This window comes from Mixia osmundae (genome assembly GCF_000708205.1).
Source record: "Mixia osmundae IAM 14324 unplaced genomic scaffold scaffold_2, whole genome shotgun sequence".
NCBI classification, from domain to species: Eukaryota; Fungi; Basidiomycota; class Mixiomycetes; order Mixiales; family Mixiaceae; genus Mixia; species Mixia osmundae.
The window spans coordinates 569,482-596,257 of NW_014575562.1; the positions used below are offsets into that span (position 1 = coordinate 569,482).

Here is a 26,776-nt window from a genome sequence, read left to right on the forward strand (position 1 = left end):
GCGCGTCGCCACGCTTGAGTGCTATCGTCCGCACCACGCCTCCCATGGTCAATCTCAGCAAGCAAGCAAGTGCAAGCAAGCCGCGAAGGATCAGCTCAAAGGACGGCAAGGAAGAGCTGCAGGCCCCGAGCAAAGACGTGAGCCCCGCCGCCTACCTAAGAGCCTGTCCTCCTCCACGCTCGACGATCTCAGCTTGCCCGCATTGACAGCAGCCCAGCTCTGTCCGCGCCGGCCACCGGGCTCGATGGATTGGTGCGAATGCTGATGCTGCGCATACTTTCCAGCAACTCAAGACGGCGATATGGTACACGACTTCAAAAATCGTGGAAGAGGGTGCGCGCTCGTAGTATGGCTGCTCGCGATCCAGAATTGACCTCGCCCCAGCAGAGGAGTTACGCACGGGCTTGGATGGCTTCTCGGCAAGCGAGGCTTTCCTGGCCATGCTCGCAGAAGTGGTCAGTCCTCAGGCGCGCCTTTCCTGATCGTAAGCTGACTTGCACGACAGATCTACAAGCAAACGGGTGCGCAAAACGCTCTGCATCGTCTCACTCGCTGATGTATACGCAGAGGAGCTCGGACAAGACCTATGGGCAAATGCCAAGTAAAGTCTCCTCCGTTGCGATGAATGAAGCTCGAGCTAATTCGCCAGCAGACATGCCGGACGAACCATCATCGAGCCCAGCGATCTCATGCTCAAAGTGCACAAGAATCCTGCACTCTGTCAGCTGCTCGAGGATGAGGCCGTTCGGCGGTCGATCGATAAGCCGAATATGGGCTCCTCTAGATCAGCTGACCCGCCGGCATCTGCTGCTGCCAAGCCTCGCCCTCGCCCGACAGCTGTCAGACCTACTGCAGAAGTGACGAAGCCAAACAAGAAGAGCACGGCAAAGACAAAGGCGCTGCGTATCGATAGCAGCGATAGCGATACGGTGCCAAAGTCTAAGAAACCGAAGCCAGCCAAAGCAAGTACCAGCAAAGGCGCCAAAGCGACGGAGGAAAAGGAATATCTCTCGTTGACACAGATGATGGACAAAGCTAGGGGCAAGAGGTGATGACGCTCCACACCGAGACCTGGAACGTAAGACAAGCGACACTCAGGTGTGGTGACGACGAGCGCCGTCGTCACGCCGTCACGCCGACGAGGCTTTCGGTCTCTATGATTTGGCGACTTTGCTACTTGGCACTGCTCGCGACCGCAGTATGTTCAAAGTCCGACGTCCAGACCGTAGAGCGAAGAGGTCCACCGCAGGTGTTCAAGACGTTCAAGCTCACCTGTACGCCGTTAGGCCTCCTATGCTAGTCCTGCTCAGCAACGATCAGACAACCTCATTGGCATGTGCGGCGACGCAGGAAGCTTCGTCACAGTAGGCCATGCCTTTGTCATCATCGCCGGCGATCCATGGGAGATCACACAACCGCCCGTCGTCGAAGTGACCGGACTTCAACACCTCAACAAGGTCGTACCTCGGCCCGACGATCAAGAAATGGCCTTTGATGCTGTCGTGCTCAGGATGAGCTTCCAGAGCCCAGAGTGTAGGCTCACACGCTCAGTGACGAGCGCCTGCGCTGACTCGTCGCTCAGCACCCTACAACGCTTTGGAAACCTCGTGGAGTAAGGAGGCGAAGCGTTGCTGCCTGACATATTGGTATGCCAGATCACACAGTCTGTCTGCCCCAGAGGCTTATCGTTCCTTACGGTCGGCAGGTGGGCAGATGTATTGATTGAGCTGCACTCAGAAAGATCGGCGCTGCTTTCGAGCTGGCTTCAGCTCACATGTTGGCCTGATCCTACAGAGTCGCAGAAGTATTGCAGCAAGCCAAAGATCAAGAGCAGACACTGCACAGACGCGTTGACGACCGTCAAAGTCGAGAGGATCATCGAATAAATGTTGTCGCATCATTCGAACGCGTCGTCACGTGATCGTCGCCTTGTTTCGTCGTCGCCTGACCATATTTCTACTTCGTTTTCGCCAAGGCAGGAGATTGTTGAACTTGCATCGCCGGATCGACAGTCACTGGAAAGTGATCGTCTGGCCATCTCACTCGCACAGTCAAGCTCTGCTCTGACGCCCCACTATAGTCCTAGCTCGGACCACTCACACTCGTTTACCTCGCTCGCTCGCTCACACACACCCGCTCCTTACGTCAACCTAACGTCTATCACTCGTATACCTCGTATAGACCATCAAGGCAGGACAGACGGACTAGCCACCATACTCGAATAGCACAAACAACAGGAGGCGCATCTCTCCCTCGAGTGTTCACCTGTTTTCCACCGGGTCAGCAAACAAAGACTTATACGACAGGGCAGCCTCACCAAGGCATGCCACGAGAGACTGACACCTTTACGATCAGGCCGGATGCTCCTACGACCGCTGGACGTCGTACTGCGCCGACCGGCAACAACACTGTCCGACAGCGCCAAGAGATCAAGCAAGTCCTGACGCCTCATGCTAGCAACAGGCCAGCACACGATGGCAGTGCGACAACAGTCCGCAAGAAGCCCAGTCCTGCTGTCGATGCTCGTCCGTCGTCTGCTCAGGAGAAGCCGAGACCTCGCTCTGGCGCCGGTCGAGGCATCACTGGCTCATCCGAGCAGCCAAAGAAGGATCCAGAAATGGTCGGTCCTTGGAAGATCGGTCGCGATATCGGCAAAGGGTCCTCAGGTCCGCCCCTTCGCTCTTTCGTCCTGCTCTCTGACTGACATGTTGAGCAGGCCGGGTCAAACTCGTCAAGCACTCCATCACAGGCGAAAAGGCAGCCGTCAAGATTGTGCCCAAGCATGCAATCTTATCGAGCCGCATGTCAATCCATCAAGCCGGTGCAAAGAATGATAAGCTCGTCCTCGGCATCGAACGCGAGATTGTCATCATGAAGCTCATTGAGCACCCTAACATCATGAAGCTCTATGACGTCTGGGAGACCTCGGGCGATCTCTATCTGGTCATGGAGTACGTCTCTGGTGGCGAGCTGTTCGAATACCTCGTCGCAAAGGGTCGTCTCGATCACGACGAAGCGCTCAAATACTTTCAACAGATGTGAGCGTCCGCGAGCTTGGCTAGGTCGCATTGCTGACTGCGTGCGTGCAGCGTACTCGGGGTCGATTATTGCCATCGTTTCAACATATGCCACCGCGATCTCAAGCCAGAGAACTTGCTGCTCGACTCTGAAGGCAATATCAAGATCGCTGACTTTGGCATGGCTGCAATGGAGACCACAGACAAGCTCCTTGAGACTTCTTGCGGCTCTCCTCATTACGCTTCGCCCGAAATCGTATCTGGACTCAACTATCATGGCTCGTCATCGGATATCTGGTCATGCGGCATCATCCTGTTCGCTCTCCTCACTGGTCGCTTGCCATTTGACGATGAAAACATTCGCACCTTGCTCAACAAGGTCAAGCTAGGGCGCTTCGCAATGCCACCTGAGCTGCCCAACGATGCTAAGAATCTCATCCGTCGTATGCTGCAAGTCGATCCTGCCCAACGCATCACGATGGCAGAGATTCTCGTTCACCCATTCTTCAACCGTACTCCTCCGCCAAGCAGCTCGCTTGTTGACCCGCCGCCTATCGATCAGGTTGACCATCCTGTAGCATCTGCCGAGGAGATCGATCAAGACATCTTTGAGAACCTCCAAACGCTCTGGCACGGTGTACCGGCTCAAGACATCGTCGAGGCACTGGTGTCAAAAGAGCGCAATTGGGAGAAAGTCTTCTACAGCCTGCTGGCTCGCTATCGCGCACGCAATCTGGAGAACTACAACGAGGTGCCCGAGCAGCCAAAGAAACGTAGATCTGCTCGACCGGCTCCCGAGGAGTCTGACGAACGCATCGCCCGACCTGCGCCGCCTCTGCCTTCGCCTATCGCGCAATCTACCAACTCACGGCCTAGCTCAGTTGCTTCGCGTCCTCTGCCTACGGCACCTGCTGCGGTCTCACAGCAGTCAACAGAAGGCGTGCCTCGTATCTACGTGGACACAAACACTCAGGCAAGGCCGCCTCAAGGTTCTATGCTGCCGCCACCTTCGCCTGCGCTCAGTCAGCAATCGCAGTTCAATCCACGACCGTTGTCGACCATTCAGATTCCAGAGACAGCGGACGAGGCGATGCAGAAGTTCTTCCATGATATCGTCGATCAGCTTCAGCAGATGTCGGTCTATCCTCCCTCGTCTGATGGAGGCTCTCGTCCTGGCTCAGTGATCTATCCGTCCTATGGCAGCGCACCTCCGCCTTCGCCTGCGATGACGATGCTCGAAGAAGGAAACCATCGGTTCGCAGACGCAATCGATGAAGATGCAGTCTCGGTCGCCAACACGCAGTGGAACCGGCCGGGCGAAGTCCGTACAAGATCGTCGTTGCAAGCTCCGTTCCGCCAGGCGCCTGTTCGTCCTGCACCTCGGCCGCACACTGTCGGCTCTGTGCCTTATACACCGGCTCAGCGCTCGAATGACAAGGAGAATCTCGGTGCAATGCCGTCATCAGCCAATGGTTCAAGTGCGAAGCGCAACACGCTCGGTCTTTCCCGTCAGCAATCCACCGACGTACCCCGTGCATATGACCCTCTCGCGCGTCTGATGAAGCGCAAGCAACGTAAGTGTCCACTGTGGAATACATCAAGCGCCATTAACATCGCATTGCAGCATCGGCAGAGTTCTCAGCAGCGCAAACAGGCGGGCAAGGACGTAGCAACGTCTTTGGTAATATCTTTACCACTCTATTCTCGAAGCAGCTCGTCAGTGACTTGTCTTGAATGCTTGGGTGTTCGCTCATTTGTCTTCTTCAGACGTACTCGCTTCAATCTGCTTGCGACGTCAGCGCGACACGCTCAGAATGCCAAAAGATTCTCGCTGCAATGGGCGTCAGCGTGAAGCGAGTGGTCGAAGACGGTCAACTTATCTTCCGATGCAAAGCAGAGACGCTCAAGGAGGGCCAGACAAGCACAACTCTCAAAGCTGTACGATTCAGGTGCGAATTTGGCGTGCAAGTCTCTGGCGAGCAGTTCAACGACACGCTGACGACGCTGAATCTGATCATGGAGAAAGGCGCGCATTCGAGCTTCAAGACGGTGTTCAATAACCTGCGCAAGCAGTGGGAGTGAGTTCACCAGTACTTGCTTTGGTACAGCGTTGACGCGTCATTCGCAGACTCGATGCTGTGCCACAACCAGCGACGATCGGACTGGGCGTCCGTCTGATACCAAGCCCGATGCCTTCGCCTGCTCTCGAGCAGGACGACCACTTTGTCCTCGTCTAGAGGACCATCACGCCAGATACAGGCTGTTCATACTGTTTCGCAACTTTGTACCACAATCACGGACATTGCAACGCATTTCTCGAGATCCACAACATGACAGACTACAGGACCCAGACACCAACGAAAGGCCGAAGAACAGGCTACCACACGACTGTCACCTAGATTCGCCATAGCCGTGTCATCGGTAGTGATCGTACAACGATGCGTGTTGACGAGCGGGCGACGGCGGTACGTAGCGGTGATACGGATTGGTGATCGTGTAGATCGGCTCATGACCCAGCGTCGACATCATTGCTTGCGCCGGACCAATGATGTCATCACCGGCATCTAGAGGCTCGAGGGGATGATGGAAGTAGCCAGCAGGCGAGGCAGAGATGCTCTTTGCTTGCTCCATCGGTGAGGTAGTCGCAGAAGTCAGCAGTGACTCGTCATGGTGCTGAAGAGAAGATGAAGTTGAAGTCGAATTGGACTGAGTGCGATGAGTGAAGGCAGCAGGCGACAGATTCGGCAGTACAGGATACAGTCCTTGCGCGGGATGAAGTGGGAGGTGGGCATCGTCTTGGCTGTAGGCAAGGCCATAACGCATGAGCGCGTCGAGATGAGGCTGGGTGGGATGAATGAGGTCTTGTGCTTGTGGATGTAAAGGTGGGTGGTAGTCTCTTGGAACGAGTGAAGCTGGCGGGTGGACGAGCTGATGACCGTACGAGCTCGCATCGGTTGGATACCATGCCCAATGCGGCGTCGTCGATGAGACGACAGGTGACCGGGGATGCGGCAGGGTGAGCCCGTTTGGCACTGGCTGTGCTTGCAGATGGTCTGCGCGGACTGGCGAGAACGACTTTGCGCGCTTGAGGGCGGAGCCACTCGTCGCCTCTATTTTGGCCGATGCATTGTTGGTAGTCGAAGCTCTGGCTAGACTGGGACGATTCGGGGAGTCACTGATCTGTTTTCTGGCTTTGGCGCGCTCCTTGCGTGCTCGCGCTTCTGCATTTTGCTCTCTGCAGTGGGTATGAGCTGCCGCTCGATGGACTCGAAAGAGAAGACTGGCCTTGTGACTTTGACATGCTCGCATTCGACGCCTGCTAACCGGCAATGCTCGCAGATTTCGGCTCCATCGCATCTGTTTTGTCATCAAAGACTGTCCGAGACTGTGCACGACACAGCTCACCTTATCTTGCGTTGGCGGCATCGCAAACATGCTACAGCAAGCCATATCTTGTCAGTCGCACTCGACAGTCGACGCAAAGAGCCACGGACCCAATGAGATTCGTGTCCGTTTCTTATCCAGCATCGCAGCTTCACGGTTCGTGCGCATCAGAACATCATAAGCCGGATGAACAAGAGGCCACCCTCTCCGGTGTTACCGAGGGTGCCGTGTTGTCATGAAAGTATATAGGCAGAAAAGACGCCGGTCGCCTTCTCCCAACTCGCGTGCGCTGTCTCGACAAACGAGATCGTCGCTCATCATCGAATACCTTGGTCTGACCCTTGTCAGACGATTACAGACTGTTTCTACGACTTTAATCAGCTCGTTCGTGGAGAGATATGGATGTTAAGGAATTTCCACGGGAATCCGATAGCGTGCCACCTGGCTCGGCCGGGAGCTGTCGATCGTGCGAGCTCGTCGATCAGTCAAGATCGTGTCATTGCACCTTGGTCGAAGTCAACTGTCTATCGACGAACAGGACCCTGGCTCATATATGCCTGTGTAAACTTCCTTTGGGACCTCTGAGCCCCACTCGACGACGCTATGAGCGCCTGGCAGGTTGACAGGGTCAGGTTCTTGGCCTCTTCAGCCGCAAAGAGATAGGACTGGATTGGCAATTCCGCCGGGTTGCTCGGACCAGCAAGCACGCTTCCAGATCTGCCATGCTCCGTGCTCGCTCACGTTCTTGAGATCGCATACTTTGTTGACCCTTCGCAGACTAACAAATCTATGTTGCCTCATGCGGAGATTGATCTACATTGCGGTCAACAGTTCTCCATCTATTGACTGCGGCCGCGGTCTGCGTTTTGCCGTGCCCCGCGCAGTCTGCATGCTTTGGAGTCACCCGGTCTCGATTCGTCGGACGCATCGATCCCCAACAGCTGTCCCACAGTGCGATTCAGCTTTGCGTAGAGCTGACCGAGGCTTTCAGCAGCTCATCGGCCACGACAAACATGTCTAGCAACCACATGTGCTCAGACCGCAGAGGAGTGCTACCCACTTCGCCTGCCCTGGCCATCATTGTCACGTCATTCTGTCACTTCACGCGAATCTGCCATCTATGCGCAGCCACCTGGGCGCCTGATGCCGTCAAAGATTATTCTGTCCTAGGGCTACATCCGCGTCACTGCTGACGAAGATGTGCGAGCTCAGTCACGAACGCTTCACTTCCGCGTGCTCGTCGCATTAGGGCGTGCGATCCTAGTATCTGTCGCATTGCACGTGCACGCACATATGCAATCTGATCATGAGTCATCGACATTGAGCTGACAGCTGAGTCGCGTGCCGTGGCCGTCATTGAGCTGGCTGGGCTTCGGCGCTCCAAAGACGCATGGCCGGCCCAGCGAAGAAGCTGAAGCTTAGATTTGGCGCAGGAGGTGCAGTGAGCGTAGCTACACCATCTGATAGTGCGCCCAGCTCGCGAGCAGGCAGCCCGTCGCAACAAGCTACGCCGCTTGCCGGACCATCCAAATTGACCTTCAAGCTCAATGAAACAGCGCCCACTGGCACGAACGGCACTAGTGCACACAGCCGCCATAGCCATGACACCGTCCTTGCCGGCGAGGACGGGCTGGACGACGATGAAGAGCCTGATCTTGATCTCGCCTACCGATCCGATGGCTCAGACTCGGACGAGTACTCTGAACAGAGCGATTATGAGGACAGAGGCGCCCAGTCTAGGGTACGCTCGGCAGCTCAGCGACAAGCACGAGCTGCTAAGCGAGCGACGAACGGCAAGGGCAAGGCCAGAGCGAAACCAGCGACGGTACCTGCTCAAGCTCGCATTGGTCTTACATCGAGCGACAAGTCACTCGCTACAGAGCAGGATGACGGCGATGCACCTCATCAGATAGCTATCGGTGCCGGTCGCAAGCGATTTCATCAAAATGCAGGAGAGACCGAGGGGGACGATTTCATTTCTGAGATATTTCCTCATACCGACTTTACTTGGCTGCCACTCAAGCCAGACCATGCCTTCAGGCCACTCTACGTCTCGCCATCTTCGGGCGCGATCATACTGGAAGCGTTCCATGCGCTAGCCTCACAAGCGCAGGACTTTCTGGTAGCCATCGCGGAACCCGTCTCGCGGCCCGCGCACATACACGAATACAAACTGACACCTTACTCACTCTACGCGGCGGTCTCCGTCGGTCTGGAGACAGAGGATATCATCGAGGTGCTCGCCAGGCTGTCAAAAGTGCCTGTGCCTAACGAGATTATCAAATTCATTCGTGATTGTACAGTATCTTACGGCAAAGTCAAGCTCGTGCTCAAACGTAACAAGTATTACGTCGAATCTGGCCATCCGGATACTCTACGTATGCTTCTGCGCGATGATGTCATAGGCAAGACGCGTATAAGGGAGCACGACGACGAGCGGTTCGATACAGAAAGGGCACCCACGCGCGGGGATCTCGTCATTCCCGGTATCACAGATCACGGAACAACGAGTAGGACTGCAGACGGCCAGACTCTTACCGAGGGTCAAGCGGAGCGGCGGCAGCCCGACGAAGTCGACTTCTTCACTTCCATCGTTGGACTTGACAAAGCCGATGAGCTAGATGATGACGACGACGTACATGCCTTCGAAATTGCCGAAAGTAGTGTAGAGACCGTCAAACGACGATGCAACGAGCTAGAATATCCTATGCTAGAAGAATATGACTTTCGAAATGATACTGTCAACGCTAATCTCGAGATCGATCTCAAGCCCACTACAAGGATTCGGTCATATCAGGAAAAGAGTCTCTCAAAAATGTTCGGAAACGGAAGAGCACGATCGGGCATTATTGTCTTGCCGTGTGGTGCGGGCAAGACGCTCGTCGGCATCACTGCCGCCTGTACAATCAAGAAATCCGTCCTGGTTCTGTGCACGAGCGGCGTCAGCGTCATGCAATGGCGACAACAATTCCTCATGTGGTCCAACATCCAAGAGCGACAGATCTCCGTCTTTACGGCAGATCACAAGGAGAAATTCGCAGGGGCATCTGGTATCGTGGTCTCGACCTATTCGATGGTAGCCAATCGACAGAAACGCTCTCATGATGCCCAAAAGATGATGGACTTTCTCACCTCGCGCGAATGGGGCTTCATCTTGCTCGATGAGGTACACGTTGTGCCTGCCAATATGTTCAGACGAGTGGTCACGACGATTAAAGCCCATGCAAAGCTTGGTCTCACTGGTGAGCTTCTCATACAGGTTCGTGAGGTGACAGGCTGAATAGGGCTTGATCCTCAGCTACGCTGGTGCGAGAAGACGACAAGATCGACGATCTCAACTTCCTCATCGGCCCGAAGCTATACGAAGCTAATTGGATGGATCTCGCGCAAAAGGGCCACATCGCTACCGTTCAGGTCAGTTTCCTCTGCACGCGCTGGTCGCCTTTGCTTACACGAGATGACAGTGCGCGGAAGTATGGTGCAACATGACGCCAGAATTCTATCGCGAGTATCTGCGTGAGAAAACTCGCAAGCGAATGCTGCTCTACTGCATGAACCCCAACAAGTTCCAAGCTTGTCAGTTCCTCATCAAGTATCACGAAGATCGGGGTGACAAGATCATCGTCTTCTCGGACAACGTTTTCGCGCTCGAGGCCTACGCGAAGAAGCTGCAAAAGGCGTATATCCATGGCGGGACGCCGCAGGTCGAGCGCATGCGCATTCTTGCTCACTTTCAAGCCAATCCCCTCGTCAACACTATCTTCTTATCCAAGGTAGGCGATACATCGATCGACTTGCCCGAGGCGACGTGCCTAATCCAGATCTCATCTCACTTTGGCTCGCGACGACAAGAGGCTCAGCGGTTAGGCCGTATCCTACGAGCTAAAAGACGAAACGACACTGGCTTCAATGCGTTCTTCTACTCACTCGTGACGCGTGACTGCGAAGAGATGTATTACTCCACTAAGCGACAGCAATTTCTCATCGATCAAGGCTACGCGTTCAAGGTCATCACGCAGCTCAAGGGCATCGAAGACATGGAGGATCTTGTCTACAAGAGCAAGAGCGAGCAGATCGAATTGCTGCAATCTGTCTTGCTTGCCAATGAGAGCGAAGCCGAACTTGGCACAGACATTGGTTTCACAGAGGGCGATCTACCCGGTACGGTGACCTCGAAAGATTTCAAGCAACCCGCAAAGGGCGGAGCTGTAGTCAAGCGAGTGATGGGCAGCCTGACGGCCTTGTCCGGTGCTCAGTCGATGAGCTACATGGAACAAGCTCGCTCCAAGAATAAGGCGCTAGCCAAGGAGTCGGCCGACAGCCGGCATAAGCTCTTCAAGAGCAAGGACAAGAGAGCAAAGGAGAAGGCCCGCAAGCGTGCGCGAGAGGAAGAGTAGTTATGTGATGGGCCATGTATGCATCATCTCGCGAGCGCTACTTCTATGACACGGTCCATGCGACCCAACAATCTCTTGGCATGCTCTTGCATGCTCCGCAGAGTCATTAGTCGTGTGAGTAGGCGTGCCCTGTCAAGACGTCAAGAACAGCCTCGGTCGCTTGCATTTCGACAGTCCATCAAATCGCTGGCCGAGTCCCACATGCTGAGTTCGAGCACTAGTCGGTGCATAATAAGCATGCTCGTTGGAGGCTGACTAGCGCTCACCCGTCGTCATGCTGGCTACGATGTACTGATAGCCGAATGCTGCCAATGGGCGACTGCACGTGATACAATGATTCGACGGTCATACAACATGCTTGCTGAGAAGGCAGGTATGTACACTGCGATGATCGCATGCAGGCGTTGCTGGCTCGTGGAGACGCATCCATTGTCATGTGAGCATCTCTTTCCCGATTCTGCGACAGTTGAGAGGAGCAATATGGCGTTTTGCTCGGGCAATGCAGGCTAGCTCTCGTTGTTCTCCGCTTCTTCGAGAGAGTCGGCCTGCGCTACAGCGCGCAGGACCGACTTTTTCGAGGATTCCTCCATCTCGCCGGCAATGATCAGCTCGTCGAGGATCTGACGTGAGCTTAGATATCAGCTGTATCAGTAGCTGAATGGCACGTCCACTTACTGCATATGCCTTTTGAAAGTTGAAGATCCTGCGGGCCTTGCACGTCAGGCTGAACACGCGTCTACTACCGCGTGGGAGACTCACAGGTCGAGCTCGCAGACGTTGCCAAAATAGCGGTCTAGCACTTCGACATAGCGATGAATGATCTCGAGCGTCGCCAGTTCATTGTCGTTTGCGCCGATACCCGTGACAAAGAAGAGCGAGGCATACCGCCTATACACCACTTTGGTATCTATCACCTCGCCATGAGCCCGTCGAGTGCGCAAGATCAGTCGAGTGAGCGTACCTTTGTGCTCAATGAAGTTGGCCATCCTAGTCCGCCGAGCGAGGACGAGCTGGGTGACATCCTTGACAATCTTTGTCTTTGCCTTTGGAGAGATCGTCGTGAACCATTTGGCGAGTCGGACTTTGCCCTGCCTGGACACGAGCAGGATGTAATTGATCTGTACGAATGTGCGCAACAAGGTCAGCTGACAGGCTGACTGGACTTGCGCTGCACTTGCCGGCATGATCGATGGGAGGTCGTTGATCCAGGAGCTATCTGGAGCTCGACTGAGCGCGTCTCGTCGAGTGAATCGCAGTCGTTGACGACCTTTGCTGACCTCTCATGTCGGCCGATCAGCTCAGCATATTGCGACATAGACTCCTCATCGAGAAGCTCCCGGTTCGCGACCATGCAATCTGTCCTCGAGCCAGTCTGATGCTGCAAGCAGATCACCTATCGAGGCGTCAGCAGGCTCTGCAATGTTCACGTCAATGACGCCAAGAAGTTCGCTTTTGGCTCATGTCATTGGCTCGTCGAAGCTCATGGCCAGGAGCAGGATCTTGTTCGCGCTGCATGAGCAAGCAGCAAGCACGTCGCGACCACTCGTAGCCACTTATTTCCTCGCTGGCCAACTCAGCCCGGCCTCCATCGCGCAAGACGAGCCCATGACTGAGGAGACCGATTCCAAACCTGCAGTCAATGGAGGGCAAGGGAGTCAGACCTCTCAGGTCAATGTTGCGCCGCTCGAATTGCTACTCGAAGCCAAGCGCCAGCCAGAGCGAATCACGCGCCGTGCGGCCATCCTCGTTTCGCACGACGAGCTACAAGGTACAGCAATCTGTCCAAGTGTTTCTGTACACATGCTGAACACGGTCAGCAGAGGCGAAGAAACGATTTGAGAATCTGTCGTCGTACCATATCTACAGCCTCTCGCCTGCAGCTGTACCGGATCCATCCGTGCTCACCACGAGCACAGCCGTCCTCATCAGGACTGACCGAGCTTGCGCCAAATCATGGGCAAATTCAGGAGATGGTCAGACGCTTGGCTTGATCTGGAATCCCCATCGCGGTATGGCCCAGCCTGTACCCAAACGTCCCATGGAAGATGCAGCGGCGAATCAGCCCGTCAAGAAAGTGGCAAAGACGAGCGCTGTTGGGGAAAGCAAGTCGAGCAAACCCGATATACCGATCAAAACGGAGAAGCTCAAGGACAAGCACGTCGAAGCGAAACAGCCTGCTGATATATTGGATGGTATCGACTTTGACGACGAGATGGGACTCTCTTCCTCCCAGCGTAGGCGCGATATCTTTCAGTTGAAATGATCACTCAGAGCAGCGAGCAGACGCATCGCCGAAGAAGAAGGTGCGGAAGACAAGGACCGTGCAGAAGCCGGTCAGGGTCAAGAACGAAAAGGGCGTATGGAGTAGGCTGGCTCGTACACCTTTATGCCTGTTCCTGATCAACTAGTCTTGCAGAGACAACGGGTATGGAGGATGTCGAAGAATCCTACTCGGAGGACGAAGAGCCCGAGCACAAAGCGATCTCCAAATCGCCTTCCAACACGTCCATCACCCCCAAGAGCTCCCAGCCCGCGAGCAGTATACAGGAAACAAAACCGGCCGTCAAGAGAAATTGGCCACCACCTAAGCCGACCGCTGCTCCCCCCAAGCCCCTTGCGACTGGTCAGTCAAAATTGCAGAACTTCTTCAAGAAGAAATGAGTACATTGTTGTATGGCATACGGAGTCGTGGGGACGGGCGTGAGGAGTATTGAGCGCGATCGCGACTGCTATCGCGTTTGAGCGCTGAGCCAGATGATGGACAAGAAGCGCAGGGCAGAGACGAGCCTAGAGTCTCTGCTCAGCAAGCGTACTTCCGGCCAGATCCTACTGCAACAGTCGGTGCGCCCGAATAGTGCTCAGCAGGCTCATGCGCTGACAATATGACATCATCAGTTCAGAGACGAATCTGTGCCCTTGCTTGAGCTCTGCGAACACACAACACGACCGGCATGCTCTCGACATCTTCGTTCCTGCTCAAAGGTACACTTTCAGCTCATTCGACGACCGCAGACCGACCTCAGCTTGGGCGCATGCTCCTATTTGTCGACATGTCACCATCCCAACTCATGCCGGTGTGTGCCCTCTCCAATCCGATCCATGCAAGCTCATGTCAGCGCACGAGAAGGTACCTACACTACGACCTGGAGGAGCCGACTGCCAACACAAAGCCCTTTGCGCAGTCAGAGAGCAGCACATCTGACGCGCTCACTGGACTGCGCTTGCCGCCTTCGCGTCTGAGGCCTCTAGCAAGTCATGACAAGCTCACAAGCAGGACAGTCTCTTATGCTTTGGGTGGGGCAGATGCCAGCACAGTGGATCGACTGCGACTTGCGCACGCTCGATCTTACCGTGCTCGGCAAATTCTCGGTCGTCATGGCTGACGCGCCCTGGGATATCCGCATGGACTTGCCCTACGGCACGATGACGGACGACGAGATGAAGTCCATGTCGATCGGATCTCTGCAAGACGATGGCGGCCTGATGTTCTTGTGGGTCACCGGGCGGGCGCTCGAGTTGGGCAGGGAATGTCTGAAGTCTTGGGCGTGAGTAGTCGTCCAGTGTGCGCCAGATCCGCGCACTGATCGGCAGACAGGTACGAGAGAGTTGATGAGATCGTCTGGGTCAAGACGAATCAGCTTCAGCGATTGATCAGGACGGGCAGAACGGGACACTGGCTCAACCACAGTAAGGAACATTGCATCGTCGCCTACAAACGACCCAAAAGCTGGGGCAGAAGAAAGCCAACGCGAGACGAGCAGGACGCGCTGCTCTCGTGGACCCATCGAGGCGTCGACTGCGACGTCATCGTGGTGAGACAAGGGCAGATATAGTCTGAGAAGCACACTCATCGCAGGCACAGAGTGAGATGAGAGAGACATCGCGCAAGCCGGACGAGATATACGAGATCATCGAGCGTATGGCACCCAGCGGCAGAAAGATCGAGCTCTTCGGTCGCAAGCACAACTTTCGCCCCGGCTGGCTCACCCTCGGCAATCAGATAGGCTCAGACTGCGTGCACGATCCTCATCTCGTCGAGCGCGTCAATGTTCGCTACCCTGATCGAGCTCTGAAGCTAGCATCGAACGAAGACAACAGAGATTGATGAAGATGCTACAATGCGTTTGCGAGGTGTTGCTTGTAATGCTCTATGCAGTCGCTTTCGAAGTGCTGCTTTGCTTCTGTTCATCCTCGTACATCTTGTTGTTCAGTCCGTGTCGGTTACGAGTGATCTCGTAGGCCAGGAATTGGATCCGGACGGCTGCAAGTGCATGTCAGTTCTCTTGTCGCGTGTAGGACTCAAGAGCAAAGCAGACCAAAGATTGCGTTTGACTCTGTATAGTCTTCTTCAGCTGCGCAAGCGTTAGCCGAGCGTCATGAGAGAGAAAGCATGACTTGCAGTTCAGACGGAGCAGACAGCCGGATGAGAAATCCTCTGTAGCCCTCGGTCAGTCACCGTCGTCGCGCCCAGTGCCGTGGAAGAAAGACTTGCCGACAGTCTTTTCAAACGCTTTCGAGTATTTCTGCCATCTCGTCTTGCTGTCCTTGTTCTTCATGCGGTCCTCGTCGATGACCTTGACGAGTGCGAGGTCGTTCTCAAAATTCTCTGGGAACAATTCTTTGAACATCTCGTACAGCTCGTCATCGTGCCTGCTTCACCGTTCAGCTTGCCCTTCGGCCATGACCAGGAGCGAGCGTACTTTGTGAGCTTGAGCGACGAAGGCGGGATGGTCGTGATGAGCTTGTGGTGCGTCTGAGCCTGCTCAATCACTTTGACGGCAAACTGCTTTCTGTCAGAGAGTGACATCTCGATGAGCAGGCTGCAGACGGGGCTCAAGAAGGCTTGCGAGCTCACTCTATCTCAGGAGCGTTGCCAGCATTCTCTGGATCGAAATCTGCGGGCACAGACATTCCCCCTTTGCACAGATCTCGAGTGGACGAGCAGAGCGCGAGCTTGTCGAGATCCAAGGCCGAGGCCATGGATGAGCGGTGAATTGCTGGCCTGGCTGAGAACAGCAGGCGTCAAGGTCGATGACCGACTCGCTCTCAGATCAGACGAGACAGGTCTGACCGTCTTTGCATCTCACGCCATCGCTCTCCATGACATCCTCGTGACGATCCCTAAATCGTGCGTACTCTCTCGCCGTACTAGCTCTCTGTCCTCTACGCCGGTCAAGCTCGAGCAAAGCTCTGAAAGTCATCAGGCAGCTGTCACCTTAGCCTTGCATCTCCTCCACGAACAATGCATGGCAGAACAGTCACGCTTCCATGGCTATTTGCAAAGCATGCCAAAAGATGCCGTACCGCTGGCGACTTTTGAGCCAAATGAATGGTCGCAAGGAACAGATGTTGAGCATCATCTGCACGAGCGCAGCCTATCGCTCGAACAGCTCGATACACTCTTTCGAGACCAGATCCTGCCCATCCTCCGAGACGCGTCCCTGACGATTCGGCCAACCTGCAAGCTCTTCAGGCGTGCCTACAGTCTCGTCGCTTCGCGTGCTTTCCACATTGATCAGTACCACGGTCTCGCAATGGTGCCCATGGCAGACGTCTTCAACCACAGCGCAGAATCGCAAGTCGTCATGCAAAGCGATCACATCGTTTGTCTCCAATGCGGCGCTCTGTTCGAATGCGAGCATGACGAGCTGCCTACTGACCCGGACGTGATCTCGCAAGATCATGCGACCGACACGGTGGATATGATTGCAACGTCACCTATTGCAGCGGGTCAAGAGATCTTCAATTCGTATGCACCCCGATTGAGCAATGCCCAGCTTTACGTCGGCTATGGCTTCACGCTGGATATAAACCCTCACGATCGTGTGACATGGCCAACGCCGCGAAACCTACTTCCCGATGAGGCCTCGTCAAGCCGAGCTTTGGCGCTCTGGCGATCAGTACAGACGGCAGAGATCCAGTCCGCCGTTGCTGGACTGGATCTCGTACATGACGAAGACACGAGTGCGCTCTTTCTCGATAGCGATGCGCGAATGTCAGCCAGTCTCTGGCTGCTCCTGGCCTGTCACGCACAGACGGCTGATCAGACGAGCTCCCAAGATCTTTCACTCCTGAGTCGTGAGCCAGGGCGCCTGGCTTCGATCTGTGACAAGGTCTACCAGGCGCGCTTGGCCAGTATGCACAACGGCGGACTGTCTGTTGAGCAGCTGCTAGCCTTGCCAGAGGTGAGTCGAGCTTGGTTTGCGCCTTGTGCGAGACTGATTAGCGCAATAGGCCCAGATCACCCATCACGCATTCCAGATTGCGCTCAACGAGCGACTGCTCTTGCAAGCGTGGCACGCCGAATGGGGCACACAGAGACATACAGACGGATGCACTGAGTAACTTTGACTCGTGATCACAGACAGTACAGAACAACAGACCGCCCGAGGCACAGAGGCGCTTTCTTCTGACTTTGTACATTTTCGGTCGTCACAAACTGCGACTCTTCTCCGCCGCGCGATCACCAGACTCGGTCGATGGGAAAGCCACTAGGCCAGGCTTCGGGCTCTCTACACTGGCGTATACTTCTTCGCTTTCTGCAGACACAAAGGTTAGCGCTATCTGCGAGCACCAGCAGATAACCTACCCTGGATTGCACGTTCTCGAGACTCCAGTAGTTGCGGCGCTCCGACTTCGTGGTATAGTTGTGAGTTGCGATTGTTGCGTTTGGTCTGTGCAGCATCGCTAGACTGCGACGAGCGTGGCAAAAGCGGTGACTCGGGGTCCACGGGGTTCGTGACCGATTCGAGCATAGCCGGGGTCGGCACGTCCCCTTTGAGCGCAAAGACGAGATCAAACTCGACCAGGAAGAGATTGAAGAGCGTCCCCGGAATCGCTAGCGTTGGCGAGAAGACGATGCCAATGTTTCGCAGCGACATCTTGTTGAGTGGCTCGTTCTGTACTACATGGATGAGATGCGCCGCCATGAAGCGAAGCAGGGTATAATTTGGCATGGGCAGCTGCGAGATCAGTGCGCCCAGCGCGTTGACCTTGGTTGCACGATCGGGTATATCGGCAATCTCGAGAAAGGCTCGATGCCTTTCGCGTGTCAGGACATGACTCGGCAGCTCTCTAAGATAGCTCTTGAGCAGGCCAGCGACGGCATGAGGATCGTGGTACGTCACTTCGCTGAGCAGATTGATATCGCCTTCGGTGTCGAAGCGTTCCTTGAGCGCTTTGATCACCGCTGAGCTGCCACTGAGCCTATAGATGCCTTCTTCTTTGACTGCCTCGCGGGCTTCGAGATACTCAACACAGCGATAGACCACCGCTGGCAGTTCGAAGCCTTCTCGTATTCGAGCAACCTCGATGGCTGCTTCGAGAGGCACACCAAAAACGGGCCGATTGATGAGCTCGCAGGGCATGGCCGTCACGGAATCTTTCCGCTCCGTTCTACTGGCGAAATTCCAGAAGGAAGTCTTGCCTTTGGACCGCCGATCTTCCGGCATCGCGGGTGTCTTGAAAGCGCCAGTGATGATAGCGGCGTTCGTAGGACCAGAGATTGTTGTATTTCGCTTATCCGCTACCGAACGTACTTCAGACTCATTGGTACGATTGTATAGCGGTATCGAACCAGCAATTGGCGAATGCAGCTCTTCGGATCTTGTCTGACTAGACAAGCTTTGATGCTCGCTCGCAACGTCGTTCAATCGCGACGGTAGCGAGCCCGAGGTACTCAGATTGTTGCCTACGAAGCGTCTGAAGCCTTTGCTTCGAGTCTTGTCATTGTCATCCCCAACTGGATTCGTGGCAGTTCGTGGTCTACCGGAGCTACTTGTGGATTTGGTCTTGCTGGCTCGCTGCGGTGGCGGCGTGTCTGGCGCGCTGAGTTTAAACGACCGGACCTTCGGCGTTTGCTGCCGCGCGGTCGGATCGCCAGACTGCTGTGTGCGATCGCTCGCCGATGGCATGTCTGGGTCTTCGACAAAGCCACCAGTGATCCATGACGCGAGCACGCCGACCCATTCGTCGCGCTCAGCATCGTCAAACGCGCAGAGAACATGGTCCAGCTCTTCTCTAACGCCATTACGCTCTCTTGCCTCTCGCACAAGAAAAGCATGTCGGTATGCTTCTGGGTTGGCAATCTGCTCACGTGATGCTTGCTGTCGGCCTATCTGTGCGCCTCTGATCTCGATGGTGCCTAAATGAGCGCCGTGTTGCTGCAAGTATGTCAGCTAGGCTTGAGGAGCATTGTGATGCACCCACAGACTCATAATAGTCTAGATTCGAGCCATGCAACACATAGTACCGTGTGCGCCAGCCATTGAGCCGCCCTCGCTTGGTAAGGTAGCCAGTCTTCGAAGCTGCATTGCTGACAGGCATCATATTGTCGCTGTAGACATTGGTCGCGAGGAAATAGCAGAGCTCGGTGAGCAGCTCGTTCGGCAAGGCGATGGCGCTTCTCAGGAATAGCTCGATGTCTTGTCGGCGCTGATCTATCTTGCCAGGCGCGTTATCTTTGAAAAGGGCCTTATCCGGAAACGGCGCAAGTCTGCGGACCATTGACCGGACCAGCTTTGACTTGAGCTGACTCTCGAGATTGACCAGATCTTGATAGCTTTTCTCAACAGCCCAGGAAGAGGTCCCACCGAGCCCGCCGGTGTCTCTATCACTCGGAATATCGAGCGTGACGCCAATGATGAAGCAGATGACTTGTTTGCCACGATCGCCAGTCCGAACATGAGATCGCTTGACGGCAACGGTGGTGAAAGGCAGCAAAGCGGGCGTGAAATGTGACTGACTGGCTGCCTGCTCCACGACTGGCACAGGACTCCGAGGCGCATCTTCGGCCGGCTTTGCGTGGCTGTGAGTGCTCGCTGTTTGCCGTGGCGATCTGCGGGGCTGGTCCGAGTGCTCGATGAGCAAAGGATCCGTTGCAACTTGCAGCTGCGGTGTTGGCGCGCTTTCTGAAGCCTCTGAGCTCACTTCGCCTGGTAACCTCAGACTCGACGTCGGATAATGGCTCGAGACGGGGAGAGAAGGCAGAGCATGCTTGGCTTGCTTTGGCTCGACGCGAGAGACAGGTCGGGTGACGGTACGCATGGGCGGAGGAGGAAGAGCCTGCTGGGATGACGGGTCACGTTTCGTGGAAGATTTGCGCAGCCCGACAGGAGGCTGCGTGTGAGGTGGAACTTGAGGCGTGATCTGCTCGCCCGAGCTCGTCGGAGACGTGACGTCATGTGTATGAGCCGATTCCGTAGCGACCATCTCTGACGGCGCCACGGACTCGGTATGACTCGTCTGGCTGGCACTGTCGTCGGTAGTCTGCGCAGGCACAGGTAATCCCTCGCTCGTCGTTGCGGGTTTGGGCTCCGAATGAGGTGCTGTCTGCAGCGCCGTCGGCGCTCGCAAATCCATGACCTCTGATTCGCCGGGCAGGGGAAGACCGGCACGTCTTACGATTGCCTCAAGCTGCGCGATGCGTGTCCTAGCTTTAGTGATGGCGACAGCAATCTTTTGACTCGGCGTGACCGTTTCGGGCTTCAGATGATCGGCCCCGGAAGATGACTTTGCGGGTACGACGGGCGCCAGCTCGCTATCAGATCCATCATGATTACAACCGTTGGCGAGAGCGCCGGAAGGTTGCCTGTTCCGTTTGACTTGTCGAGCGAGCGCGTCGCGTTCTCTCTTGAGCGTCGAAACGAGTTGCCATAGCTTTGTATTCTCTGCCAGGAGACGCTTCGGCTCTGTGTCAGCAGTGATTGATGGCGTACTGGCAGCATTCGTGGTGGTAGCAGGCGCATCGTCGAGCAAGTCTCTTGACTCAGCAGTAGGCTGCGGCAAGAGCGTCTCGGCACTCGCGCTTGCTGGCAGCGTATCGTGAGATCTGATGAGTGCATCCAGCGCAGCCTCAGACGAGCCATAGAGCGTGACGAGATCGAGCCATCGTGTGCGTGTGGTAGCAGAGCTCGTGTGACCGTCCGTCAAAGCAACTGGATCTTCAAGCGCGCTGATCGACGGTGAGGCGCTGATTACCTCCTCGATTCCGGCCGAGGCTGCAACAGGGATCGCCTGTGAGACCGTCATGACTTACGACGATGCTGTGTCAGAGTCTCATGTCGATGCGTATCGTCGAGTTGCTCGTCCCTTTGTCTCGTTCTGACGCGCAGTGTCAGCACGAGCGAGTCAGCCCCTTGCCCTCGAGCCGTTCGTCTGGCGCGGAGGGTTTGCGAGCCAAGCAGACCCCAGGTATCCTCGTGATCGTTGCGGTGCTCGTCCCTGCCTCGAGGCTCGACCACTTCTCGCTTCCACACGGCCACACGGACAGATTCATCGCGTCAAAGTGCGCGACGAGCGTGACGACGATGACGCTCGAAGTGGTGCCAGAGCCGTCAAAGCTAGGCACAAAGTCTCAGTAGGCGCAGATAGATCAGCACAGTCTCGCTGTCGCTGATAGCTGCAGTACGCCAGCTGGGATGAGGTTTATGCGTGCGCAGGACAGATGCTCTACCTAGTTTTGCGCTAAGTTGAGCGCAGTCGAGAGGTAGACAATTACAGAGCGGCCGGTGACGAGGGAGAATGCTGGTTCGGACTCGACGCAGCGTCAGACATGGTCGAATGGGCTCAAGAACATGTACCGCCCGAAAAGAAGCCAAAGGTACTCGATCTCGGCTGCGGCAACGGTCACCTGCTGTTCAGTCTGGCCCAAGAAGGCGACTATGACACCAGCCTGATGACAGGGGTCGACTATGCGCCAGCTTCCATTGAGCTCTCGCGCGCTATCGCAACTCAACGCGGCATTGCAGGCATCACCTGGAAAGTCGTCGACATCTTCGAACAAACATCCGCGAGCGCCGAATCATACGATCTTGCTCTCGACAAAGGCGTGCGTCGTTCGCCGAGGCACTCCTGACTTGGGCTCAAAGCTGCGCAGACATTCGACGCGATCTCATTGGCGCCAAGTGAGGCAGAAATGACACCTGCCCAGCTTTTCCCAGTCTGTATTGGCAAGCTCGTCAGACCAGATGGCATCTTTCTGCTCACGTCGTGCAACTGGACGAAAGACGAGCTGCTCAGTAGATTCACAGGCGCAGGCAAACCTTTCGAGTATCATTCAGAAGTCAAGCGGCCAACTTTCAGCTTCGGCGGGCAGACGGGTTCGACGATTGTCACGATTGCATTCAGACGCAAGCGCGAGCCTTAATCGAACTCCTCCACGATCGGTTCATCGTCGTCTATGCTAGTACCAGAGCGTTCCAATACCAGCTTGGCTGCTTTGAGCGACCATAGTGCGAGTTCGACATCGCTGGCAGAGCTCGAGGCGAGCGCCGTTTCGATCGCCTTACGACTCTTCAGGTGCTTGTCGAAGAAGTACATGAGCTTGTCCGCTAGACCTGGCGTCTTGCTCGTCCTGCCAAAGATCTTTTCGAGTGCTTCGACATTCTTGACGGGCGAGAAACTCGACTTGATCAGCAGCGGACTGCTTGACTGCGTCGATAGGCACGTGTAGACGAGAAGCTGCTGCAAGAATGCAATTGTTTGGGGTCGGATGAGCTGTATCGTCAAAGGCTTGAGCAATTGCAGTCCCAGGCCAGATTTTGCAATCCACCATGCATATGACCGGGCAAGGTTGCTCATTCTCTGAGGCTCAACCGAGCTCGAGCTCACGCTGTGTGCTTTGATGATGTCTGCGCCACCTACGTCGCTCTCGCCGAGCTCTCGGAGAAAGTCCCAGAGACAGTATTGCAGCGTGATGCGATAAGACTGAGCTGCCGGTGATTCGATGCTGAGTAGCTTTGCCATGACGAGAGCGTAATACGGATTGAAGCGACGCTCTTGCCCGGCGCAATGCAACAACACACGGATAGTCTCGCGCTGCTGCACTTCCGTCAAGCGCAAGTCGGCCAAACCGTCGGCTGCGTCAATGTAGTCCTGGCTGCTCATCAAGACGATGAAGATGCTTCGCCGTACATCGGTGTTCATGCCTTGTCGCTTTGCAAGCTTGAGCAATGTCGCATTCTGACCATTGCTCGCGACCGGTCCGACCGTCGGCGCTGAGGGAGCAGGTGTGTCCGTCACTTGGTCGCCCTTCCAGCCAGCACCAGACAGCCACCATTTGCCCTTGGTATCGCTTTCTCGCAGATCTCGCAAGGAGAACCGAAAGGGATCACTGGATGCACCCGCTCTCGTGCTCGACAGACTCGCTACGAGCTTGCGAAGAGAAGTCTCTGATTCTGCCAAGATCGGATTGCCTGCTGTGGATGACTTGAGACGATTGTTCTTTAGGTTCGAGAGCGTCTCGATCATGAACTTGGTGCGGGATGTCATACTGGCTGTCGGAACGCTCTTGAGCTTATCATTGACGAGCTGGATGATCGTCTTCAGAGCAGTCGGGTCATCCGTGCGCAGCTGCTGACCGCTCACTGTCCAAGTCTGATCAGCTCTCGGTAGTCGTAGCGATAGGACGACATACCTCTGATGATACGCAGCAGGACTTCGACGTCACCCTCGGTCAGGCCAGAATCGATAGATTCCCGAATGAGATCGTAAATGAGCGGACAAGCAAGCACACGAAAGTTGTAGAGATGCGAAACGAAGGTAGCCATATTGAGCCTCGTCTTCCCTGCTGCATCTGACTCGGACGAGTGAGCATCGAGCGTTTCGACAGACTTTGCAATGAAGCCGGCGCCCACTTCTTGACCCATTCGCTTATTGAGTGCAGAGACAAGTGCAGCCCAGCACAACACGGCGAGTTCGCCGAGACTTTCTCCACCCGATGTGATCATGCCCAGCAGGGTCTCGATGAGGGCAGAAGTCAGAATGGCACGAGGATGGGATGCGTAGAGCGATTCGATGGCAGTGAGAATGCTGGCAAAATTCGAGGCGGACAATCTGTTCAGCTGGCCGAGAAGGATGCGCCGCAGACGTGGGTCCACTGGCTGGTCGGGCAATGGCTTTGCAACGGATTGAGGGAGCTGTGCTCGGCGTAGCGCGGGCGGGACGTAGGCTGATGTGCTTGGTTGTGGCGTGTCGGTCTCTCCGAGTGCTGCGGCTCGCGGGATGAGATGCTCCTGCGCAGGCTCGCTCTCGTCCTGACTACCCATCTCAAGCAGATCTTCGCCAACCTCGATCTCCTCATCCTCATCATCCGTAGCGTCCGTCAGCTCGTTCTCGTCATCGCTTGCGTCATCTGGGCTTTCGTCCTCATCAGCATCGAGGCGCTCCTCAAGGGCGTCTAAATCGCCCAACAAGTCTATCCATGGGGACATGAGCTCGCGCGAAATTGTGGTGCGTGCCTACAACGTACCATCGAGTCCGTCTTCTTGGAACTCTGCTTCTGCCTGAGACGATCTGCCGCGACCCAGCGCCGCTTCGAGCCATGCGATTTCTGCTTCTTCTTGTTTCTCGAGAGAGTTGCTCGCTTTCAATCGCTTGCTCTTGCCACCAGACCGGGAGCTACTTGAGGCACCTTCGGGACGGTCATCTCCATTGGAGACAGACTGTAGGAGACGCTCGAGCGGTGTGTCTGTGTCCAACGCTTTCCTCTTTCCTCTTGCCTTTGCGCTTGATGCGCTACTAGGGCCCACCTGCTGCTCGAGCACGGGTGCGTCTTCACGAGGCTCATAAGACTGCAGCTGTTGAGGGGCCTTCGGACGAGGTGCAGCTTGCTTCGATGCATGTCGTTTCGCTTTCCTTTGCGCCTTCCTGTGAGCTGCGCTACCTGGTGCACCGGGTCCAGATCGGGGCGCTAGCTTGCCCGATGCTTCTAGTTCTTCTCGCAGGACAGCAGGCAGCTGGGTCGTGCGCTTCGTCCACGCTGGCTTGCCCATCACCGTCGTTCGTCGCCTCTTCTCTTTTATTATTTTTTGGCGTCATCCAAATTCTGCTCGGAACAGTGTCAGCCTGACTTTGTCTGACCAGTCGATCGCATGGATGATCGCACTGGCACATCTTCAGACAGTGATCGGTAGGCAGAGATGACAGCGCAATCGACGACAGCTTCACGGCCGCAGAGCGTGGCATCGACCAATCGCACGGAGAGCCTCGAGCAGAGTCCGGCACTCACGCTCAAGGACTCGAGCAGGACAGACGGACGCATCCTCGTCGAGTTTGAACACGGCGATCCAGAATGTCCCTTTCACTTCCCTACACGGCGCAAGTGGACCATATGCGCCATCATCCTGCTGCAGATGTGGAGCGTCACCAATCTGTCAGCGATCTATGCAGCTGCCGTGCCAGGCATAGCTCGAGATCTGTCTGTGTCGCCATTGGTAGCCAGACTGGGCCAGATGAGCTACTTGTTCGGCTTCGCTATCGGTCCCGTCGTCCTCACCCCCATCGTCGAGGATTACGGCAAGAAGCGCATCTTCACCGTCTGCATCCTCTTGTCGTACGCCATGCTCATACCTTGCGCACTCGCACAGAACATCGGCACAATGACGTCCGTACGCTTCATCGCCGGCTTCTTCGCGAGCCCCATCTTCAACGCGCTTGGCAATCTGCCAGACATGTTCTCTGCATCTGAATCGCCCGACGACTTCCATCAGCTCGGCTGGCTGCTCAATTTCTGGGCTCTCACTGCCGAGATCATCGTGCTCGCGCCGCTCATGGGGGCCTATATCGCCGCCAACCCACGCTTGGGCTGGCGATGGATATTCTGGCTGTCACTGATCATAGGCGCAGTCCTCCTGGTACCGTTCATCCTCTTCGTACCCGAGACGCGTTCGGGCGTCTTGCTCCATCGACGAGCAGCGCGTCTCAACAAGCAGTGGGCAAAGCAGCGCAACCTCCGAGGCGACAAGAGCGCGGCATCAGAAACGACAGAGCAGGAGGAGCCAGTAGACACGCGGCTTGGGCCCACGCTCATTCGAAAGATTAGCAAGACGCTGCCTATCGATCATCCCACGAGCGGTCCTTATTACGCAGAGCAAGATGAGCGGCCGCGCGACTTGCAGTCAGTCCTCGTCGAGACCTTATACCGGCCCACACGAATGCTCTTCACTGAGCCTATCGTGTTCTATCTTGCCATCTGGGATGGCCTCAATTATGCTGTCCGTCTTTGCGTTCTACTTTCTGCGTGATCACGCTGACGTCCTTGCAGATCATCTATGTGAGTGCCCCGGGCATGGTTCTTTGCGATGAGCTGACTTGCAGATCAGCTCAATTTCGACTCGATCGTCGTCGTCTTTGCAGTCTATGGCTTCAACGAGACGAACGTCAACGTCTTACTCGTGGCCGTCTTTATCGGCATGCTCATAGGGCTGTCTTGCTATCCTCTGCAGCTCTATGCCTATAACCGGTCTGCTCGGAATCATGGTGGTCGCGCGCCCGTCGAAGCCAAGCTCTACTGGTCCATACCCGCAGGCGTCATCTTCCCCATCGCTCTCTGGATCTACGCTTGGACATCTTTCGAATCGATTCCCTGGATCGTGTCCACGATCGGTCTGGCACTCTTTGGCATATCGAGTCATATCCTCTTCATCGCCATTAGCGACTACACAACAGACTCGTACGGCTACTATGCAGCAAGCGCCATCTCCGCCCAGTCACTCCTACGAGAGTCACTGGTGGCCATCATGTCGCTCGTAGGCGGCGCATTCTACGACAATGTCAACACACACTGGGCAACGTCCATCCTCGCCTTCTTCGCCACTTTCATGGCACTCATCCCCGTCGTCTTCACTTATTATGGACCGACAATACGCAAACGCAGTCCATTTGCACGCGAGATTGCAGAGCAAGAGGTCCTGTCTTTCGCAGCACTAGAAGCAAGACGGAATACGAAAGCCGCCTCAGCAGACGCAGCATAGAAGGCAGCAAGACGGCATTGACAGACTGTATCGCTATCGATAAGCAAGCTAGCACTAGCCATAGAATGTTTGTATGACTACTGACACATGTACGAACGAATCACGAATGCATCAAGCGTGCGCCTCTCTTAGCCGTCTGACCCAGTCAAGGTCGTGACGTGACATGTGCGACATCCCGGATGTACGGCCCGTCTTAACGCGTCTCTAGAAAATTTTGTCGCGCATG

The 26,776-nt window shown here is 55.5% G+C and overlaps 11 protein-coding genes across 11 annotated transcripts; 6 read left to right on the forward strand and 5 right to left on the reverse strand.

The window, feature by feature from the left end:
- Positions 1-44: 44 nt before the first annotated feature.
- L969DRAFT_92640 (uncharacterized protein) lies at positions 45-5,254 on the forward strand (the record flags this gene model as incomplete). Its single annotated transcript, XM_014714534.1, has 17 exons — positions 45-137; positions 285-333; positions 388-455; positions 506-521; positions 568-601; positions 653-1,048; positions 1,099-1,274; positions 1,321-1,533; positions 1,583-1,646; positions 1,706-1,849; positions 1,976-2,155; positions 2,200-2,666; positions 2,717-3,038; positions 3,090-4,591; positions 4,642-4,733; positions 4,785-5,095; positions 5,146-5,254. 17 exons carry the CDS (start codon positions 45-47, stop codon positions 5,252-5,254), a joined length of 4,236 nt encoding a protein of 1,411 aa, XP_014570020.1.
- Positions 5,255-5,261: 7 nt separating this feature from the next.
- Positions 5,262-6,569, reverse strand: L969DRAFT_92641 (uncharacterized protein; the record flags this gene model as incomplete). Its single annotated transcript, XM_014714535.1, has 5 exons — positions 5,262-5,355; positions 5,452-6,252; positions 6,303-6,374; positions 6,423-6,453; positions 6,512-6,569. The coding sequence occupies 5 exons, from the start codon at positions 6,567-6,569 to the stop codon at positions 5,262-5,264; spliced, it is 1,056 nt and encodes a 351-aa protein (XP_014570021.1).
- Positions 6,570-7,791: 1,222 nt separating this feature from the next.
- On the forward strand, positions 7,792-10,798 carry L969DRAFT_15430 (uncharacterized protein; the record flags this gene model as incomplete). Its single annotated transcript, XM_014714212.1, has 3 exons — positions 7,792-9,643; positions 9,700-9,815; positions 9,866-10,798. 3 exons carry the CDS (start codon positions 7,792-7,794, stop codon positions 10,796-10,798), a joined length of 2,901 nt encoding a protein of 966 aa, XP_014569698.1.
- A 281-nt stretch (positions 10,799-11,079) lies between these two features.
- On the reverse strand, positions 11,080-12,021 carry L969DRAFT_70942 (uncharacterized protein; the record flags this gene model as incomplete). Its single annotated transcript, XM_014714536.1, has 6 exons — positions 11,977-12,021; positions 11,760-11,916; positions 11,558-11,705; positions 11,474-11,501; positions 11,353-11,418; positions 11,080-11,304 (listed from the first exon to the last, which is right to left on the reverse strand). The coding sequence occupies exons 1-6, from the start codon at positions 11,980-11,982 to the stop codon at positions 11,080-11,082; spliced, it is 630 nt and encodes a 209-aa protein (XP_014570022.1). The 5' UTR covers positions 11,983-12,021.
- Positions 12,022-12,080: 59 nt separating this feature from the next.
- On the forward strand, positions 12,081-14,903 carry L969DRAFT_92644 (uncharacterized protein; the record flags this gene model as incomplete). The annotated part of the gene is made up of 12 exons (XM_014714537.1): positions 12,081-12,137; positions 12,187-12,242; positions 12,295-12,566; positions 12,619-13,032; positions 13,082-13,162; positions 13,215-13,421; positions 13,542-13,639; positions 13,694-13,872; positions 13,926-14,046; positions 14,102-14,343; positions 14,394-14,610; positions 14,661-14,903. 12 exons carry the CDS (start codon positions 12,081-12,083, stop codon positions 14,901-14,903), a joined length of 2,187 nt encoding a protein of 728 aa, XP_014570023.1.
- Positions 14,904-14,946: 43 nt separating this feature from the next.
- L969DRAFT_92645 (uncharacterized protein) lies at positions 14,947-15,709 on the reverse strand (the record flags this gene model as incomplete). Its single annotated transcript, XM_014714538.1, has 6 exons — positions 14,947-15,059; positions 15,115-15,150; positions 15,198-15,233; positions 15,291-15,448; positions 15,499-15,588; positions 15,654-15,709. The coding sequence occupies 6 exons, from the start codon at positions 15,707-15,709 to the stop codon at positions 14,947-14,949; spliced, it is 489 nt and encodes a 162-aa protein (XP_014570024.1).
- Positions 15,710-15,780: 71 nt separating this feature from the next.
- L969DRAFT_15435 (uncharacterized protein) lies at positions 15,781-17,143 on the forward strand (the record flags this gene model as incomplete). Its single annotated transcript, XM_014714213.1, has 2 exons — positions 15,781-16,983; positions 17,033-17,143. The coding sequence occupies 2 exons, from the start codon at positions 15,781-15,783 to the stop codon at positions 17,141-17,143; spliced, it is 1,314 nt and encodes a 437-aa protein (XP_014569699.1).
- Positions 17,144-17,256: 113 nt separating this feature from the next.
- On the reverse strand, positions 17,257-21,076 carry L969DRAFT_70952 (uncharacterized protein). Its single transcript, XM_014714539.1, has 2 exons — positions 19,007-21,076; positions 17,257-18,960 (listed from the first exon to the last, which is right to left on the reverse strand). The coding sequence occupies exons 1-2, from the start codon at positions 20,825-20,827 to the stop codon at positions 17,359-17,361; spliced, it is 3,423 nt and encodes a 1,140-aa protein (XP_014570025.1). The 5' UTR covers positions 20,828-21,076; the 3' UTR covers positions 17,257-17,358.
- A 29-nt stretch (positions 21,077-21,105) lies between these two features.
- Positions 21,106-21,820, forward strand: L969DRAFT_92648 (uncharacterized protein; the record flags this gene model as incomplete). The annotated part of the gene is made up of 5 exons (XM_014714540.1): positions 21,106-21,155; positions 21,212-21,229; positions 21,278-21,626; positions 21,675-21,702; positions 21,753-21,820. The coding sequence occupies 5 exons, from the start codon at positions 21,106-21,108 to the stop codon at positions 21,818-21,820; spliced, it is 513 nt and encodes a 170-aa protein (XP_014570026.1).
- A 120-nt stretch (positions 21,821-21,940) lies between these two features.
- L969DRAFT_45142 (uncharacterized protein) lies at positions 21,941-24,570 on the reverse strand (the record flags this gene model as incomplete). The annotated part of the gene is made up of 3 exons (XM_014714541.1): positions 21,941-23,163; positions 23,214-23,993; positions 24,048-24,570. The coding sequence occupies 3 exons, from the start codon at positions 24,568-24,570 to the stop codon at positions 21,941-21,943; spliced, it is 2,526 nt and encodes an 841-aa protein (XP_014570027.1).
- Positions 24,571-24,615: 45 nt separating this feature from the next.
- On the forward strand, positions 24,616-26,678 carry L969DRAFT_85192 (uncharacterized protein). The gene is made up of 3 exons (XM_014714542.1): positions 24,616-25,791; positions 25,842-25,850; positions 25,900-26,678. The coding sequence occupies exons 1-3, from the start codon at positions 24,718-24,720 to the stop codon at positions 26,548-26,550; spliced, it is 1,734 nt and encodes a 577-aa protein (XP_014570028.1). The 5' UTR covers positions 24,616-24,717; the 3' UTR covers positions 26,551-26,678.
- The last annotated feature ends 98 nt before the right edge of the window (positions 26,679-26,776 follow it).